Source organism: Candoia aspera, chromosome 5, assembly GCF_035149785.1.
Source record: "Candoia aspera isolate rCanAsp1 chromosome 5, rCanAsp1.hap2, whole genome shotgun sequence".
Taxonomy (NCBI): domain Eukaryota; kingdom Metazoa; phylum Chordata; class Lepidosauria; order Squamata; family Boidae; genus Candoia; species Candoia aspera.
The window spans coordinates 60,045,375-60,064,518 of record NC_086157.1 but is presented as its reverse complement, the minus strand read 5'-3'; the positions used below and the strand labels follow the sequence as shown (position 1 = coordinate 60,064,518).

General features: G+C 35.5%; 1 protein-coding gene across 1 annotated transcript in view; it reads right to left on the bottom strand.

The window, feature by feature from the left end:
* Positions 1 to 19,144, bottom strand: part of BRWD1 (bromodomain and WD repeat domain containing 1) — a 77,214-nt gene that overhangs the window by 50,430 nt on the left and 7,640 nt on the right. The window contains exons 6-16 of the mRNA XM_063305349.1: positions 14,718 to 14,816; positions 13,828 to 13,988; positions 11,396 to 11,617; positions 9,922 to 10,022; positions 9,561 to 9,631; positions 6,317 to 6,417; positions 4,683 to 4,723; positions 3,529 to 3,627; positions 2,645 to 2,795; positions 1,743 to 1,877; positions 547 to 675 (exon numbers count right to left, since the gene is read on the bottom strand). Coding sequence (XP_063161419.1) covers positions 547 to 675; positions 1,743 to 1,877; positions 2,645 to 2,795; positions 3,529 to 3,627; positions 4,683 to 4,723; positions 6,317 to 6,417; positions 9,561 to 9,631; positions 9,922 to 10,022; positions 11,396 to 11,617; positions 13,828 to 13,988; positions 14,718 to 14,816 — 1,310 coding nt within the window. The remainder of the gene's footprint in view (positions 1 to 546; positions 676 to 1,742; positions 1,878 to 2,644; positions 2,796 to 3,528; positions 3,628 to 4,682; positions 4,724 to 6,316; positions 6,418 to 9,560; positions 9,632 to 9,921; positions 10,023 to 11,395; positions 11,618 to 13,827; positions 13,989 to 14,717; positions 14,817 to 19,144) is intronic.

The window sequence follows — 19,144 nt, the reverse complement described above, 5'->3', positions numbered from 1 at the left end:
TTTACTACAAACAAAATTCTAATTTAAGTTTTTCTTTACTCTTCAGGACAATAGTTGAGACTTTCAAGGTAAACATTTTGTTTTGCAAAACAATAGACTGGGCATGTAGGATTAAGAAATGTTTAATCAGTGTTTAACTGAAATATAACTGGTGAAGTTGCTACTTTTTATAAATTAAATTTTTAAATTTAAATAGTAACACAAGGATTAGTAGTTTAGCAACAGTCACATACAATTTCTATAATCTAGCAACAAAAGAAAGCCCATCTTTTGAGACTGGAGAAGGTAACTACTTACAGCAATGTAGCCATTTTTTTTTAAAGAAAGACAATATGATTTTCAATTCTCAATCCCTCTATGGACTGAGCTCTATCTTCACTAAATTACCAATTAAAGGTTTTGCTGAATGAGACCTGGTTCAGAGAGAGTTATAGTTCCAATCCAACTACATTATGCACACGAAATAAAAGAAGACATCACAAGATTGGTGAGATTAGAACACCATACATTTTTAACAGCTATAAACAACTAAAGCTGAAAGAATACCTTTTCATATGGTTTGTTACAACCAAACCCAAATATCAAGAGATGTCCATGAGAATCTGTACAGGTAAAATGCTGTCCGTCTGATGAAAACTTGCAGTCAAACACAGCACCATGTCCTTGTCCTTCAATCTAAATCAAAATAAAAACAAAACCTTTCCATAACTGCTTATAGCTTCAGATGAGGTCTTTCCCATCTGTAACTGATAACCTCTCCCCATTTGTGCAAAATGTACATCTCAGCTAGCAGCTAAGATTAGTAAAAAGGAATCAGTCAAGTCACTTTATTTAGCAATAGTGGATGGCAAGTCTGATGATACCAAATTGGCTATTATAATTGTTTAATTAGGCTATTTCAGCTTTGCTAATTGTGCCACAATCCACTGTAGCCAGACAACGTAATTGCATGTTATGCATGGTTCAACTATAAGTGCCAAGAAGCTAGGAGGTCTCTGAACCACTATTTTCAGCTGTATAAAGAGAACCCTCCTTCCTACTCAACACTTGAGCTATTAAATTGAAAAACAACCAATGTAAACGGATGTTATCTGAACATACCATTCTTTTACAAAACAGTGTGTTGCACAACAGAGCCAGTACCCTTCTTCAAACATGGTGTTCCATTAAAGCAGAGCTAAGACACCTGTTGCCTTAGGCTTAAATTTCACCTCAGCCTAATTTCAAAAACCTTTTAAATGTGATCATACCACTAGCAAGAACAGTAGTTTCTCTCTTACAGCAACCCTCTGATAAAGAAGAGGAGGAAATGTGAATTCTAACCTCAATCTATACTGGCATATACCCTTAACAAATTGACTCCAAGAGAAAATAGCTTTTAGCAGGTAATAGCTCCTCAGTCTAGAATGACAAAACTTGACTTTCTTAATAATTATTCATTGCAAATCTACAAAATTGTGATTTTATGGAGACCTTAATACTTTAAATTTGATATGCACTTAGAAATATTACTGGAAGATTGGACAGCCAAAGTAAACTGTAAGATTCAATTTTTTTAACAGAAAATTTTAAATTTTCTATTGAAATTATGGACACTATAGTCTTTTAAAAAATCCTCCTTTCTAGATTAGATTAGCTATGTGGTGGTTCTAATACATATTTATTTAAGAGGGAATAAAGCTGAAGGTAAAAGTAAAAAATACATGCATTGCTAAAACAGTACCTTTAGAAATAATATTTACCATATTAAAATAATGTTTCATTTGAATGCCTTTTTCTATATCCCAGATAAAGATACTGCCATCATGGCCTGCAGACAACATAATCCTGGAATCAAATGGATGGGGCTCCAAAACAAACACTTCATCTGCATGCCCCTTTTTGAATAGAAATTAATGTATTAGTCATGGAGAAAACTGGACTTTTATTATTAGTGGTTAAACTGCTAATAGATATCTAATATATTAATATTTTCTAATTTTCACTAATCCACTGGATTTTTAATTTTACAAAGTACAAAGTGAACATAGGCTAGAAATCCTAACATCTGACATAATAACAAATTGTTATTGTAGACATTAGACATTTATATACCTATCTTCTTTTAATAACCAAATCACAGTGAATTAAAAAATGTTGTATTTGTCTGTATTATTTATCCAAATTTAATACACAAAAACATTCTAAAAAACCCTATCTTTCTGCAACATAAGTATTAATGATTACATTGAGATTTTGCTCCATTATATATTATAGTGTAAGGTAATTAATAAAAGACTCCAAAGTTGTCCAAATGTTGGCTTTGTCTATCCTCAAGTAATAATTGTGTTACTTTGTTCATTAGAGCCATATCCTTGTTGTTGCTTTTTTTGCTGTTTTTCTTTAAAGAAAGGGTACTGTCTAACTTCCATTTGGTACTATCATCTTTGGTGCCATTAACAGGTTACTAACCACTTCACCACATTCATGTTTCTTTCAGTTTTTTAAAAAAATGCTTAAATACTGAAAATATAAAAGATCCGTTATTATAAACATATTTTATTCAACAAACTATTAACACTCAGTGTCTTATGAACATATTTTAAGAAAACATTTCTAGTAATATTTATTTTGAATATTATTGAAAATAGCAATTTTTACTTACTGTAAGATCATGTAGAAGCTCCCCAGAATAAGAATTCCACACTTTGAGCAGATGATTGTTCACAGCAGTAACCACTACATTATCATTTTGACTCCAAGCTATCATGGTCACTTTGGGTTTCATAAATTTATCCTCCTCTGAACACAAATCACTACATTGAATGAATTGATTCATTTTAATACTATGAAATAGAACAAAACAATCTAATCCATTGATCTAATCAAGGTTAAACTTAGAACAATGAATATGAAAAAAAAATAATCCAAGTAAACATTTAAATATAGTATTGTACATTTACTTCAATTTGCCATTTCATTCATGCTGGGAGAAGCAGTTACTTGCCTCCCATTCTCAGGTCAGGGGGACCAAGGCCCAGAAGCACTGTTTTTCTGTTGTTGGCCTAGCCCTCTAGAATGGCCTCCCACCATTCTAGAACTGTAGTTGGTCCCAACTGTAGTCACCTTCTGGAATTTTGTTAAATTGGAGCTTTTCTGGAGGGCATTTGAGAGCTGACAAACTAGGTTTGTCTATTTTGATTGCTGGTTTTATTTTATAAAAAATGTTTTATTTTTATGTTGTACAATTGTAATGGGCTATACATGTGATGAATAAATTTTAAAATGCTAGTACAGAAGTCAGTCTATATTGGGAATAACTTTACAGAAAAGGGCAAACCAAACTTTTCTAGAAATACCTAACTATATAAATCCAGAACTATTTTAAATAAAATGGCCTTAACCCTTCTACCAAACTACACACGTCTTTTTTAAAAAAAGAATTCTTAATTTCTCCCAAGTATTTAGAAGGTTCCTCCAAATTACAAGAATACAGCCATTTTCAAAGTCATTTAATGCTAATATTATTCACAAATAAGGTATGCTTACCTTGGTAATTTGTCGGCCATATCCAACAAAATGCTTTTCCACTCTGCTTGATGAAATCGCCAGATTCGGGCTGTTCCATCTCTGCTGCCACTTATGAACCTTGACATAAGTTTAAAAGATACTATTTGATGTACAAAATAGAAATCAACGGCTCAAATTTTAAATAACATCTTTCAGAAATGCTGAATTTTATATATTGCATATATAAAATATAACTAGAGCAATATATCCCACAAAAACTGGCCTCCAGTGATATTTAAATGTTTCCTTTGAGCATAATCTTTTGTGATATAATCATTTGCAGTCTACCAACCCCTACAGCAGAGGCCTGCCAACAATATTTATTATAACAAATGCTCTCAACCCCCATCTACATATTCCTGCATCAGAACAGAGTAGATATTCTCCCGAGCCATTGTTTCTCTCTCAACGTCTTTATCTCCATCCTGTTCACAAGTTGACAGCTATAACTCTGAAGTAATATATGGACAAAAAAATACCTCTCCCTGCCATACATACACAAACAAACATTAAAGTACAATAAACTTGCTATCTGAGACCCAAGTACATGGGCATCTCACTCCTGTACCTTCTTCTGTATTAAAGTATCTTCTAAGCTAGGCTATGTCCTATGACTGACATTGTGGAGGAGCACACACACAGTCCACACATGTTTGATACTCACGAGTACAAATTGTAGTGTATGTACTAGGGCTTATTCTGCCCATTTTTTCGTCTATCTTCCTAACCATACACATTCACTTGTATGGCTTTGTAACTATAAAATATATACTACTGCATCAAACAATCTACTTTAAATAATGATAGGTTTCTTTGATATGAGATCTTACTACCACAAATAAATAATCTTCTGACTTCCATGTAGGTTGAGCTTCCCAAGCCACAAATTATTCCATCATGATATTCAATAAATACTGATAATTCAATTATGAGACATTTAGATATGCACATCTAGCATTTTTCTGGACTAATACCTGTACTCATCATGGGATTTCATCTACATGCTACTTTCTGTTCCAAAAGAAATCCATAGAGAACATTTATCTTCTGTGAATGTTAAAACAACACTAGTTTACTTTGACATAGTTTGTTTAACAAAACATTAGGATAAAAACGTTTCTTTCTAAACATACCTATCATCTCTATTTGAAAACTGAATACTGTCAACTTTGTCCTGAAACAGGAAATACATGTTAAAATAAAACGCAAGTGGCATGTGTTAAAAATTGTAAATAGTCTTACTTTTATTTAATGAAAACAAAGAAAAGACATTCTAAAGATTATGGTGATGACAACAGAGGATTGTCCATACATAGGAAAAAACTGAGTTAGTGCCCAGGTGTTATGAACCTAAGGGTAGTCTTTTGATAGAAAAAGATACAGTTCAGCATCCTGTGAGCTTCACCACAGGGAACCAGATGTGCTCTGGAAGTCCTCAAATGTTGCATGAAATCACCAACAATTGATCTGGCACTGAAGAGCAGGAATTTTAGGTTGCAGTGGCCACTTCCACTGTCACCTTGACTTCCCTGGTTAGACTGCAAACTAACTTCCTTTCCCCTGCAATGGCCAATCTGTAGCTGTCTACTGTATCTTTATCTGCTGATTACTTTAAATCAGATGTTGAAGAAAAAACTGGGTCCTACAGCCAGATTTTGACACAGCTGCTTTCCATCTGGCCAGAGGCAAAGGGTTAAACCAAAATCCCACTTCATTATGACATCTGTTTCAAGGGCCTCTCCACAGAACACAAAGACATTTAAGTTTTGCTTCAGCAGCAATCTCAACAAAAATATCTTCTGTTTATAAGAAGACTTTTGAAACTTCAAGAGCATTCAGAATCTCTTTAAGAGCCACTGAGAGTCAGGCAGCATACACATTCAATAATTGTTGTTGTTGTTGTTGTAAGTGAAGCTGTTCTGATTTTTTCACAAAATGTCCTTCTGAATAATTATTCAGCTTTTAGATACCTCATACCGTTCCTTTCCAGTGGGTGAGGGGGAGAATATCGGGTAGCTGAAGTGTGGCATGTGCAATAATAATGAGGTAAAAGGCTTTAGGCCCCTATGGGTAAATTGATCTGATCTGGCAAATAAATTAGTCCTGGGGGCCAGAGGTTCCCTACCCTTGCTTTAAGAAACCATTTTTAAAAGACATACTCCTATGCCAGTGCAAAGGAAAAAGAGGCACCAGGAGCAAAATCAACTAGGAACAAAACTGTGAAGATGCATAAAAGATCAATATTATTATTTTTATTATTATTCAAATTTATTGGCCACCCAACTTCAGTGGACTCTAGTATTATCTAGTATTCAGTGCATTAATGCATCCTATCACAAGTTACTCTTAATTTTTCTATAAAAACAAAGTTGCCTTCCAGCTTCAAACAATACAAAATGCAACTTTGGGTTTTTTTAAAAAAAATAAGTAGCTCAGTTGTCCTTGACAGTAATTGAACTCCAAACTCACAAGGTAAGCAAATGAGCTCTTTAGCGCTTGAGATCTCCTCTACCTCCCATTCCCTTGTCTTGCTGAAGGCAAGTCCAATTAACCACAGGCTATTTTCAAATTAAGTACATTACGATCATGGCTGCATGATTACAAATTTCTTTACAAGAAATAACTTGTTCTTTAACTAATTATACTAACTACTTCAACCTAGATTGTGAGGTAAAATGTTTTCCTCAATTAGACTTTAAACAGTAGTAAATCTTTCCTTTATATTAAAATGTGAATTTATGGCAAAATTTAGTATTACATTACTTACAGCATGGCTCTCCAGTTCTGCAATTTTTTCAGGGGTTTCAGAACCAAAATAATATATTCTGATAACATGATCAGTACTCCCAGTTGCTAAAAACATTCCACCTAAAAAATAAATAATTGCTTAAAACAATGAAAGGAATCAAATGTGAATTATGGACTGGAAACAGAATAAATTTCTGTTTATTTATTTATTGTATTTATTTCTCACAGAAATTGATGGGTTCATTAACCAATCTGTCCTACAAGTAGCCTCACCTAACGAGGGTACGAAGTTACAACAGCCTAGGAAAAAGTGCTTTACAACCTGTACTCACAGTTATGACTATCGCAAAACATCACACCACCCCCGCAGTCATGTGATCACAATTTGGGCACTTGGCAGTTGGCTCACATTTACAACCAGCTGCAGCATCCTGCGGTCACATGATCATGATTTGTGACCTTTTTTGCCAGTTTCTGGCAAAAAATATTCATTGGAATCACTTAACCACCACAGTGATTCACTTAACAACCTGCAATCCACTTAATGATTGCAGTGATTTGCTTAATGGCCATCATAAAAATGTCTGTAATTGGGTCCAGTCGTGTGGTGACTCACTTAATGACCATACTGCTTAGCAACCAGTTTTCTGGTCCCTATTGTGGTCATTAAGTGAGAACTATCTGTACTGATTCTAATAGATCCTCTTAAGCTATTTTGAACTGTATCTAATCCATTTCTGCATATCTGCAAATGTTTTTTAAATTCTTCAGTGAAAAACTGTCCATTAGTCTAAGATGATCTGGACTATTTATTTATTTATTTATTCTTATATATCAAATTTAGTCACTGCCCATCTCACTCAGAGCGACTATGGGCGGTTTACATAAAACAGGAATAAAATATTAGTTAAAATACAATAAAACAATAAAACAATAAAAACAACCCTCTTAATAAATAATATGTTCCAAGAAGTAGATGGTAAAAAATTCTTAATTTCCAAGGAGCATTTTCAGGGGGCTAACCACCCCCAGGGTTGGTTACCCCCCTTACATCCCACACGAGATGGCAGAGCTATGTCTTCATTCCTTTCTGGAAGGCCAGGAGAGTGGGGGCTTGCCTCACCTCTGGAGGAAGACTATTCCAGAGGGCGGGGGCAACAGCAGAGAAGGCTCTCTTCCTGGGACCTGCCTGTCGACATTCTTTCGAAGACAGGACCTGCAACATGCCCTCACTGCATCCCCAAGGTAGGACAGATCAACATAATGGGGATAAGACAGTCCCTCAGGAAACCTGGACCCATGCCATGTAGGGTTTTAAAGGAAATAACCAACACCTTGAATTAGACCTGGAAGCAGAGTGGTACCCAATGCAGCTCTTGGCGCAAAGGTGTTTCATGTACCATTCTTGGGACACCCAAAATTGCTCATACGGCCACAGTTTGAACCAGCTGTAGCTTCCAGATACCCTTCAAGGGTAGCCCCATGTAAAGGGCATTGCAATAGTCTGTACGGGAGATGACTAGGGCATGAGTGACTGACCGGAGGGCTTCCCGATCCAGGAAGGGGAGTACCTGGTGCACAACACGAAGTTGAGCAAAGGCCCTCCTGGCCACGACTGCCACCTGCTCTTCAAGCAGTTGTTCTCAGTCCAGGAGGACCCCCAGATTCTGCACGGGTCTGTCTGGGGCAGTGCAACCCCATCCAGAACCAAAGATGGTAAGTTCCTGGATGCCGAGGAGCCCCTAATCCACAGCCGCTCTGTCTTACCAGGGTTCAGCTGAAGCCTATGGTTCCCTATCCAGACCCCTACAGCCTCCAGGCACCAAGAAAGGGTGGTCACAGCTTTGCTTGAATCACCTGGGACAGAGATGTATAGTTGAGTATCATCTGCATATTGATGATACCTCATCCGAAGGTGGCAGATGATCTCACCCAGCGGTTTCATGTAGATGTTAAAAAGGAGCAGTGAGAGTATCACACCCTGCGGCACCCCACAAAGGAGGGGCCGCAGGCCGGATCTCTTGCTCCCTATCCACACTGATTGGGACCAGCCCTGGAGGAAGGAGGTGAACCAGCGCAAAACTGCACCACCCACCACCAATCCCCTAAACTGACCCAAAAGGATACCACGGTTGATGGTATCGAAAGCCGCTGAGAGGTCAAGAAGAGCAAGGATGGATGCACTGCCCCCATCCTGCTCCCACCAAAGATCATCCAGAAGTGCAACCAATGCTGTTTCCACCCCATATCTGGGCCTGAAACCTGACTGAAAAGGGTCCAGATAATCCATTTCATTCAGGATCCTCTGGAGTTGCATCACCACCACTTTCTCAACCACCTTCCCTAAAAAGGGAAGAAGGGAGACTGGACAAAAATTGGCCAGTACAATAGGATCCAGCGATGATTTCCTGAGGAGGGGGTGCACCAGCGCCTCTTTAAAGGCAACTTGGAATGCTCCCTCCCTCAAGGATGAATTCACTATCGCTTGGACCCACTTACACGTCACCTCCTGAACTGCCTTCATCAGCCAGGAGGGGCATGGATCTAATTGACAAGCGGTGGCATTTACAGTCCGGAAGACCCTGTCCATTTCCTTGGGCCCAACAGGCTCAAACTGGTCCTAGATAACCAGGTAAGTAAGTTTCCCAGGCATCTCCACAAGCCATACCACATGCCTGGAATCCAACGTGGAACAAATCTGAGCAATTTTATCCTCCAGATGCCCAGAAAACTCCTCTGCATGGCCCTGCAGGTGGGTCACTGGGCCCACCTTTCCCAAAGGGATCGTGTGATTTTTAACAGGGCAGCTGGGCGGCATTCTGCAGATTATATAAGAACGGAGAAATATTGGTGTTTTGCGGCTCTTAACACCACAAGATAGGCCTAAATAGCTGCTCTAGCTTGTGTTCGGTCAGGTTCAGTCTCTGTCTTCCTTCAGTGGCACTCTAGACATCTCTTAATCCTCTTCAGAACCCTCAGCTCCTCCGTAAACCACGGTAAGTGATGGGTTCAACAGGACAAGAGAGGTTGCACAGTTGCGATCTTGTCCAAGACCCAGTACAATTTTGCATATACCTACACAGAAGATCTACTGAGTTCAAAGGATTTAATTACACCACTAGAAAAAGCACATGAACTGAACCCAGAAAATAATTATTTTTTTAACAGAATTTTGTGAGGCTGAATAAGTAGAAATAAGAAGTAGAAGAAGTAGAAGAATGACTAGTACAAACACATTTTGCTTCAGTGGTTCATGTACTTACCAACACTAAAGGAAGAACAAAGCATTTGAACTCCGGGTCTAGGTTTTTCTATGAATTTCAATGGCCTGTTACTTCAAAGACAACAAAAGTTACTTATATATATGTAGCAATATGAATTCTATGGAAATCTTAAATTTAAACAGCTCATAAATATAAATGCCTATTTCCAATGTATTCAGACATCTATATATTACAAAGAAGTTAGTTTTTCTCTGCTTCCTTTTGCAACAGTAAGGTTCTCTATCTGCTTTTTATAAACTCTAATGAAAATTGTATAGTATTCATTTTCTTATTAAAAACCTGACAAACCAAAAATGCTGTACATCACAGAAATTAACTAGTAATATAGAAAGATACATACTTGAATTTCATAGATGTTGTATCCCACTGCCAAAAACACACTGTTCCATCTACACCTGTGGATGCCATATATCGCATTGGACCTTTCACTAATGGACTGAACTGTAAATTAAAAGCACAGAACCATAATGTGTGTTTTGAACAAACAGGACAGCAAATTCCAGCATTTCTGTTAGTGTACAAGTTTTCATTTTTAATTGTTTAATTAAATTTAGTTTACATGCTCCATCATTAAAAACATTCAAAGGTAAAAATAAAAAATAGCACCAAGTGATAATTTATTAACACACTGCAGCAGACATGATGTACAGTCACATTTACATACACTCACTATGAATGCATACAATTGTCTAGGCTCATACACTATGCAACTGTCATAATACGGCTGATTTTGGTTTAATATATTAACCCAGCCATTAAGGTTTATGAATCATAAGTTACGGTTTAGCATTTTGATATGCAGACTCTCTTGTTCAACAAATCACAGCTTAACATATTGTATGAATCCAACCACTAAACCTATATACTATGAAATATCATTCTATACAGTGTGATTGAATGAAACTGACTACACTATTATAAGACAATAACTAAGTATTTTTCCTAAAAAACCAGGATGTTGATACTCATCATTCAGAGAATACCAAATTCTAGTAGCACAGTAGAAGCTTCACAATGGACAGCACTGTATTAACCACGCTGCAGAGAACTGGAAGTATGCTATTTCTACTGCAAACATACAAAGCTGCAACTGTGACCACACCAGTTACATACACTGCACAGGGAAAAAAAATAGCACTACTACTACTGAACCCACAAATTTAGAGTTCTAGCTTAAGACAGCCTGTACATAGCTGCTTCATCTGTCCAATAACTATGCAACATGTTCTTGTCCAAGGGTGAAATCAATGCTTACTTTCTAATGATACAATGGTTTCTATCAACCTAGCAGGGTGTACTAACAATGGTTTTCCTCTCACCCTATGAAGACTCTCAAAATCTATTCAAGAGAACTGAATATTCTGGAGCAGATCTGAGGAATCACAAGGTACAGCAGAGATGCAGGAGGAGGATAGAAAGCCTTTTACCCAATGATGAATTTCATCATTTGTATTTTCAATAAGCAGATTAATCTTTATTCTGAGTAGGTTATACAAAAAAGTAATGTTCAGCACAAATGTCACCCAATAGTTCTATTCAGATGATCCAAACTGGCATTTGTTTTAATGGATTTGGTGGTCTATAAATGTAATAAATAATTTTACAAATTTGCAAACAATGATATCAAATTAAACAAGCAACAGGAAAAACTCACATCATTTTCACAGTCACCATTAATTACACAACTGGAACTTCTTGGTAATTTCAGATTCAGAAACTTACATAAAGATCCCAAAATGTACTTTAAAAAGCAGTTTTAAAAATAGTTTTTCAACATGCATTAGCAATCATATATAACAAAATCAAGAATTTACTTGCAAAGATGTAATTGATCCAGTGTGTCCTTGCAGAACAGCAATTGGGGCACATGTTCTGAGACACCAAACTCTGATAATTTTATCACAACTACCAGCAGCAATCATTGTGTTCTCAAAGTTCACAGCCATATCAGAGATCTCTGCTGAATGGCCTCTCAGGGTAGCTAATAACCGACCATTGTGTGTGGACCAAATTTTTACCAAGCAGTCATCTGATCCCTGAATAAAAAGAAAACAATTATGTAGCATCTAATCATTCTTTCAATTTAAATATGTCACTGTGGTTTAAAAATAATTTAAAAATAAACATAAAGGGGCATACTGTCATGAGTAAGGATGGCGAGCAGGGGGCTCCCATCCAGGCTGTAAAGTGCATGCGTAGTACTGAGGAATTAGGTATCCATTCAAAGAGACACAGATTGGGCCCGCCTTAGCCTTTGGGGTTTATATGTCTGGGTTTTTCCCACGCTTCTTCAGTTTGTTGGGATTTTCTGTTATGTAGCAGTAATAAAACACTAGAGACCTATTCCTTGTCTCAGCATGGTTCCTGGCTGTTAGGACACATACATAGATTTATTCTCAAATGCAGTTTAATATAATGATTTGCAATATTCTACATAGGACTGTCTTGAAATAAGAAAACACATTTGAGTAACAGATACAAGGGAACACCTACTGATTTGGCACACACATGAAGTGGTCTCTTGAATTTCAGTTCAGTATGTTTGTGAATACACCACTGTGGTTTGTACATCACAGGTTAAGGTTTAGCCTTATGTAAATAAGGTTATAGATTTTTCATGGCATAGCTCAAAATGTAAACTTAACTGACAGTTACCCTGATTACAATTTATGTTTACTAGGCTGATATACCAAACAAATAGACAAAAGGGGTAACTAATGGATCAATATATTGTTATCAATTGGTGTTTAATTTACTACAGACTAATATATTTCTTAATATATTTTTCATTTTTTACAATTATTCTTAGTGCTATTCTTTCCTTAGCCCTGCCTTATCTTAATTTCTTAGAGAATTTAATGTAAAAGCAAAAGCATTTTCTAAAAGAACAGAAGCTTGCTTCTGCAACAACAGAATGTTCTCTTCACGTACACATCTACTTCTGTTTTACAGCCATAAAACCCAAAAACTAATAAACAATTTCATAATGGGCTATAAAATGAATATAGCAAATTGTGTTTTAAATAGGAATTGGTGAAATTAACGATTATGTTTTGGGTCTTATGCCTGTCAAATAGCTTAGGTTCTGAGAACATACATGCAATGTTATTTACTTTTATTCCAGGTACAATGTATACAGTTAAACCTCTGTTTCCTGATCATTTCAGGAAAAGGTTTCCATTAAGGCTGAATGTCAATTAAATCTGAAATTGCATAATTGATGTAATTAACAAAATTACAAAACTGATATTTTTGTAATTTGTATTAACAAAATTACAGAAATTATGCATACTGACATAAATGCATCTATTACACAAACAAATTACATTCACTGATGCAAATTACATCAATTGTCTGGACAGACTTCAAAAATAATGGAGTTATCCACCATTTCAGAGATGAAGCCTAAATTCAAATTTGGTCCCTTATACCCGAAGACCATTAAATGGAAACACATTTAAATCAAGATTTGACTGTATTAATGAAAACGAGTGGCCCTACTCTAAAAGGATTTGGCAGATCTGGATTTCAATCAAGATGATTATGGATGCTTTCTTCCTATCCCAGTATCCAGTGCCTTGGAACTCCCAACTCCAATACAAACTCTGATTATACCTGGCATATTTCCTGTTTCACTGAAGCCTTCTAGACTTTTCTAGACATATTTTCTTAAGTCACTTTACCAGGAAAGTTAAGTTTCACCAGTCTGTACTAAATTAAATACCAAATCCCATTTAGAGAAGAATCTGAATAATAGCAATTACTAAGTGTTAATATTAATATGAGTTACTATAGTTCATTTTCCCTTATATTCTATTAAATTCCAGAACATACAACTTCAACAATAAACTTATCTCCACCTGTTTCCAATTATCTCTGCTTGTCCAGTGAGGTCTGATAGGGTGGGAATGCTCTAGGTCCACTCTACTGAACAGTGCCATCTAATGGAATCCAGGAAGTGTGTTTTCTCTATAGAAAACCATACCCACCCACCCCCAGGATTTGGATGGTACTGACTTTGCTGGCCTTCCATAAAGCATTAAAGACCCAGCTTTTCCACCAAGTATAGGGGTCCAGATATTAGGTGAGCTCATTTTGTTGTGGTGATTGTTAATTTTTCTCCATACACATATGCATGTTTTTGATTGGTTTTAATCATTATTTTATTGTATTTATCGTTAGTCATCCAGAATTGCGTATCACTCAGGCAATCATATAAATCTATCAAATAAATAAATAAACTCACAGTGAATATCCTATGTCCAGTCCTATCAAATGCCACACAATAAACTGCAGAAAGATGACCAAGAATCCGTCTATGCATCTTAATATGCTGGTACATATTTCCTGGGAATGAACAACTGTATCGTATACATCCGGTCAACAGTTTTGCATAATTTAATTCCACTAAAATAGGAAAAAAAGTTAAGGGTATGTAACTTTTTTAAAAAAGAAAAAGATAATCACTGATTATGATGTTATGTCTAGGATTAATAATCAGTGGTTATTTATACTGCAAGAACTAATACTGAAAAAAGGAAGTTGTCTTGTAGCAGGTTACATCTTCATCTATCTAGCTGGAAATTGTTTATTCTGATTGGCATTAGGTCTCATTTTAACTTGAACTGCATGAACAGATCTCCTGCATACAAAGCATATGCACAGCCATTGTCCTTACTCATGACAGCCATTGAGCAATGGCCTTTCCCTCAAAAAGCTGCTTAGGCCAAAATCCAGTCAAATAAATTGGGCAAAGGCAATTCTTGAAAGTTTGGCAGCTACTTTCTCTCCTTCCTAGATGGCTATACTACCTCTAGAAGAGTGTTTGTTTTTTAAAGGTGGGGGGATTAATTGTGTGAGCAAAGTGAAGTACAAAATTTTGCTAGTGCTGGGTTCAGGTTTCGGAGCAAGGAGTAAATGTGAAGTTAACAAAAAAACACGGGAGTACACAACATGCATCTTTCTGTAAGAATTTCCAGTAATTTTTAACTTAAGACTTACGAGTCTTGTGTTATGTGTCTGTATATGTGTCTAATATTTTGGTATCCAATCATTATAATTGCATAATTTAGTAATACATTTGAATGAAATAAACAGAATGAGCATTGTATGATATTAACCAAAAAATCCACTTACCTAGACTTGGTTGTCTGCCACAGTTAACAGGTATTTCAGGTGGTCTTCCTCTGTGAAGGGCAGCAATACATGAGCCTTTCCAATTTGCATGTTTGCAATCTGCAAAAGTGTACTTTAGTTATACACAGTGTAACACTAGGGGAAATAGCAGGAACCTATGCTGAACTAGGATATATAAAAATATCCTGAAAGAAGGTAATGTCAAACATTTACTTATCCTGCTAAGAAAACTGTTCAAGTGCAGTCATCAAAGAGATAACTTAGCTCAAGAATATCTTCAGTGCTTTGCAGCAGTATACCTTTTTATGTCATATTAGGATTTTGTGAATTTAAAAATGTAACACACAAACTAAATTTAAAATGTATTTCAAACTCAATGTTCCTTTAAAAATAGCATACTTAACACAGTATTTTCACACTTGAATTGACAGCCTCTATCAGAACCACAATGACTAAAAGATTGCTAGAGTCATGGGAAAAATATTTTTACAAATAAAAATAAAAATATTGGCGAATACAGTTTTTAAAGTGGGTATTTTACCAAAGACTTTTTCTGATTATAATCCTGTAAGTATGACAATAAAGAAAACATTCAGAGCATATAGATGGAGATTGAATGAATTAATTTTACAAAAAGAAAAGGTTGTGGAGGATTTTAAGAAGAAATTAAATGTTTTTTTGATATTAACTTGGACAATGAAATAGACCTAAAAACTGCTTGGGATACTAGTAAAGCAGTTTTGAGGGGGCATTTTATCTACCATAACAGTAGTCTTAAGAAGAAATCTCAACAAAAGTTACAAACGATTTTGGGTCAGATTAAGCTGAAAGAAACTGAGTTACAGAAAAAACCAACAGACAACAATATTGTATACCAACTTAAGGTACTATATAAGCAATTGTCAGTGTTGACTGTGAAAGAAATAGAAATAAAGTTGAAATATGCTAAACAGAGACATTTTGAATTTGCTAATAAACCAGGAAGATGGCTAGAATATAAATTGAGAAAATAAAGATAGAAGAAAATGTTATTAAATATTCAAGAAAGAAATGTGGAATTATTGGACAATGAGAATATTAAAAGAAAGCATTTTATAGTTTTTCCTCTAACTTGTATAAAAAGCAAGAAGTCTCACTGGAGAAGACAGACGAATATTTGAATAATCCAAGATTTAGCAAAACTTTCGTTGACACAGAAAACAATACTGAATAATCCTATAACTACTTTTGAAATAGTGGAAGCCATAAAAAGAACTAAATTGGGAAAAGCACCAGGCCCTGATGATTTACCTGTATTATATTATAGATGTTTTGAAGATCAGATTCTTCATCAGATTGATGAACTCTATTTTGTTAGGCTCCACAATGACAGATTCGTGGGAAGATGCTAATATTGCACTTTTACCAAAGGAAGGACAAGACCCTTCAATTAAGAATTACTATCCTAACAGCCAGGAACCACGCTGAGACAAGGAATAGGTCTCTAGTGCTTTATTACTGCTACGTTAGACAGAAAATCCTAACAAACTGAAGCAGCATGGGAAAAACCCAGACAGATAAACCCCAAAGGTTAAGGCGGGTCTGATCTTTGTCTCTTTGAATGGCTGCTTAACTCCTCAGTACTACGCATGCGTTTTCCCCCCTGGATAGAGGCCCCCTCCTGCTCACCATCAGTACTCATGGCAATTACAGACTAATTTCACTGCTGAATAATGACTATAAAATATTTGCCTCAATATTGGCTGAAAGAATGAAGAAAATTTTACAGGAATTTATTCACCATGATCAATGTGGGTTCGGGTAAGAACGGCAGTTAAAAAATAACGTAAGAATTATCTTGGACATTATAGAATATCTATAATATCATAATGAGTGTCAAGCGGCTCTTATTTTCCTAGATGCAGAGGAAGCTTTCAGTAATTTGAACTGGAGTTTTTTGTTTAAAGTCTTGGAAAATATGGACTTTGGAGAGTATTTTATTCAGGGAATTAAGTCAATTTACACACCTCAAAAGGCAGGCATCATTGTGAATGATGAGTTAACCGAACCATATACAAAAAGGGACAAGACAAGGATATCCTTTGTCGCCTTTGCTCTTTATTTTGGTGTTGGAAGTTTTTAATAGAGATATTAGAAGAGATGAACAAATAAAAGAATTAAAGATTAAAAAAGACATCTTTAAACTGAGGGCTTTCACTGACAATTTAACTTTGATACAAGAACCTCTGGATACTGTGGAACATCTGATGAAGAAACTGAAAGAATTTGGGTCATTGGCAGGACTTAAAGTAAATAAACAAAAAAGAAAAATGCTGACCAAAAATATGACTTTGTCCAGTCAAGAATTGCTGATGGGTAAGACTGGGTTTAAGTTTGAAAAAAAGGTTAGATATTTGGGGGTGGTTTTATCAACCAAGAATAGTATGTTGTTTCAGAATAACTATGTTAAAATTTGGAATGATGTGAAAAAAGATTTGTTAAGATGGGAAAAATTACAACTGTCTTTTATGGGGAGAATACCTGTGATTAAGATGAATGTTTTGCCTAGGGTGTTGTTTCTTTTTCAGACTTACCATTTAAACAATGGCAGAAGGATACCTCTAAGTTCATTTGGCAAGGCAAGAAACAAAGAATTAAATATAAATAGTTACAAGATGCCAAAGAACGAGGAGGTTTGGGTTTCCCTGTTTTAAATTGTATTTTGATGCTTGCTATTTGCTTTGGATGAAGCAATGGCAAACTCTGAAGAACAGGAAGCTATTGCAACTTGAAGAGCATGAATTGAGATTTGGGTGGCACTCCTACTTGTGGTATGATAAAGCTAAAAATCATTTTGTTAGGAGTGCTATAATGAGGGTTTGGAATAAATATAAAGCAAGATTGTTTCCTAATGTAACATTGTGGTAGTCACTTCATGAAGCATTTGTTAAAAGAGAAATGTGGGGGGAACAAGCTGGTTAACTTATAAAGATCTGTTAAATTTTGAAGAGGGAACTTAGAACAAGGGAACTGTTAGAGTTGGAAGGTTTTACATGTCATTGCTTTACATATTTATAATTGTCGGAACATTTTGAAGTGGATAAAAAGAATTTTAGATTTGTTAATGAAACAACTCAATTTGAAATGGAACTCTGCATAAATGATGAACATGTTATTACAAAGATATATAAAATGTTGTTACAGATGAATTTACAAGATGAACAAGTTAAAGAATGTATGATTAAATGGGCTAAGAATTTTGGATTTTTTATTATTATTATTATTATTCAAATTTAATTACCACCCATTTCCCCCAAAAGAGGGACTCTTGGCGGTTTACAATAAAATCAAACTACAACCATAAACGTTAAAATCTCATAAAAATTTATGCTGGAGCAATGGTAGAACATGTGGAACAAAGGTTTGAAAATTACTCTGAATTATAACTTAAAAGAGAATTTTTATAAAATGATGTATCATTGGTATTTAACTCCCGATAAGTTGTAAAAAAATGTGTAAGAGAATAACGAATGTTTGTTGGAAATGCTCTTTTGGTGAAGGAACTTTTTATCATCTTTGGTGGACTTGTGAAAAGGCTAAAAAAAATTGGGATCAAATATGTGCTAATATTCAGAAGATTCTTAAAGTGGACGTACCAATAAAAAAAACCAGAACTGTTTCTTTTAGGTTTCATGGAGAAGCAGCTCGAGAAACAACATGGGACTTTGCTTTTATACATGATTACAGCAGCAAGACTTTTATACGCACAGAGATGGAAAGACCCACAAATACCTACACTGGAGGACTGGATTATCAAACTGATGGAGCTGGCCCAAATGGCCAAGTTAACAGCGTTGATAAGAGAAAATACTGTTTCTGGATTTGTTTCTACTTGGCAACCACTTTTAGACTACTTGTTTGTGTCAGGAAAAATATTTTTACAGTAACCATTAAGATTATGCCTCATAAATCTGTCAAGAGCTTATGGTGGGATTGCAGATCTTTACAAGATTTAACTCAATTCCAGGATACGCTATCGTGTTTACTACTAAGATCCACTATAATAATCTCATCATGTCTTTCAATGCTCTGTCTCCTCGATTTTTAAATTATATTTACTCTGCTAAACATAAGCATTTTCCATTGTATGAAAACAACTCTGTCGGCCCTTAACTGCATCTAAGAAGACAAATATGCATGTGGAAATGAGCTGAAAGAAAACTTTGGGGACTGAAAGCTACATTGCCTTTCTGGGTAAAAGAGGCTGAGGAAAGACAGGATTTTTGCAATAGGAACAGCAACAACAATGTAAAAAACCATTATCTTATAAAAAAACCACCAAGTTTTTGTTTAGCTATAAATTAACTTGGATTAGTGACTATAGTTATCCATTAGGAGGCATAAAAATACATCATCATATACAATTAATTTGATTTAAAACTGATTTT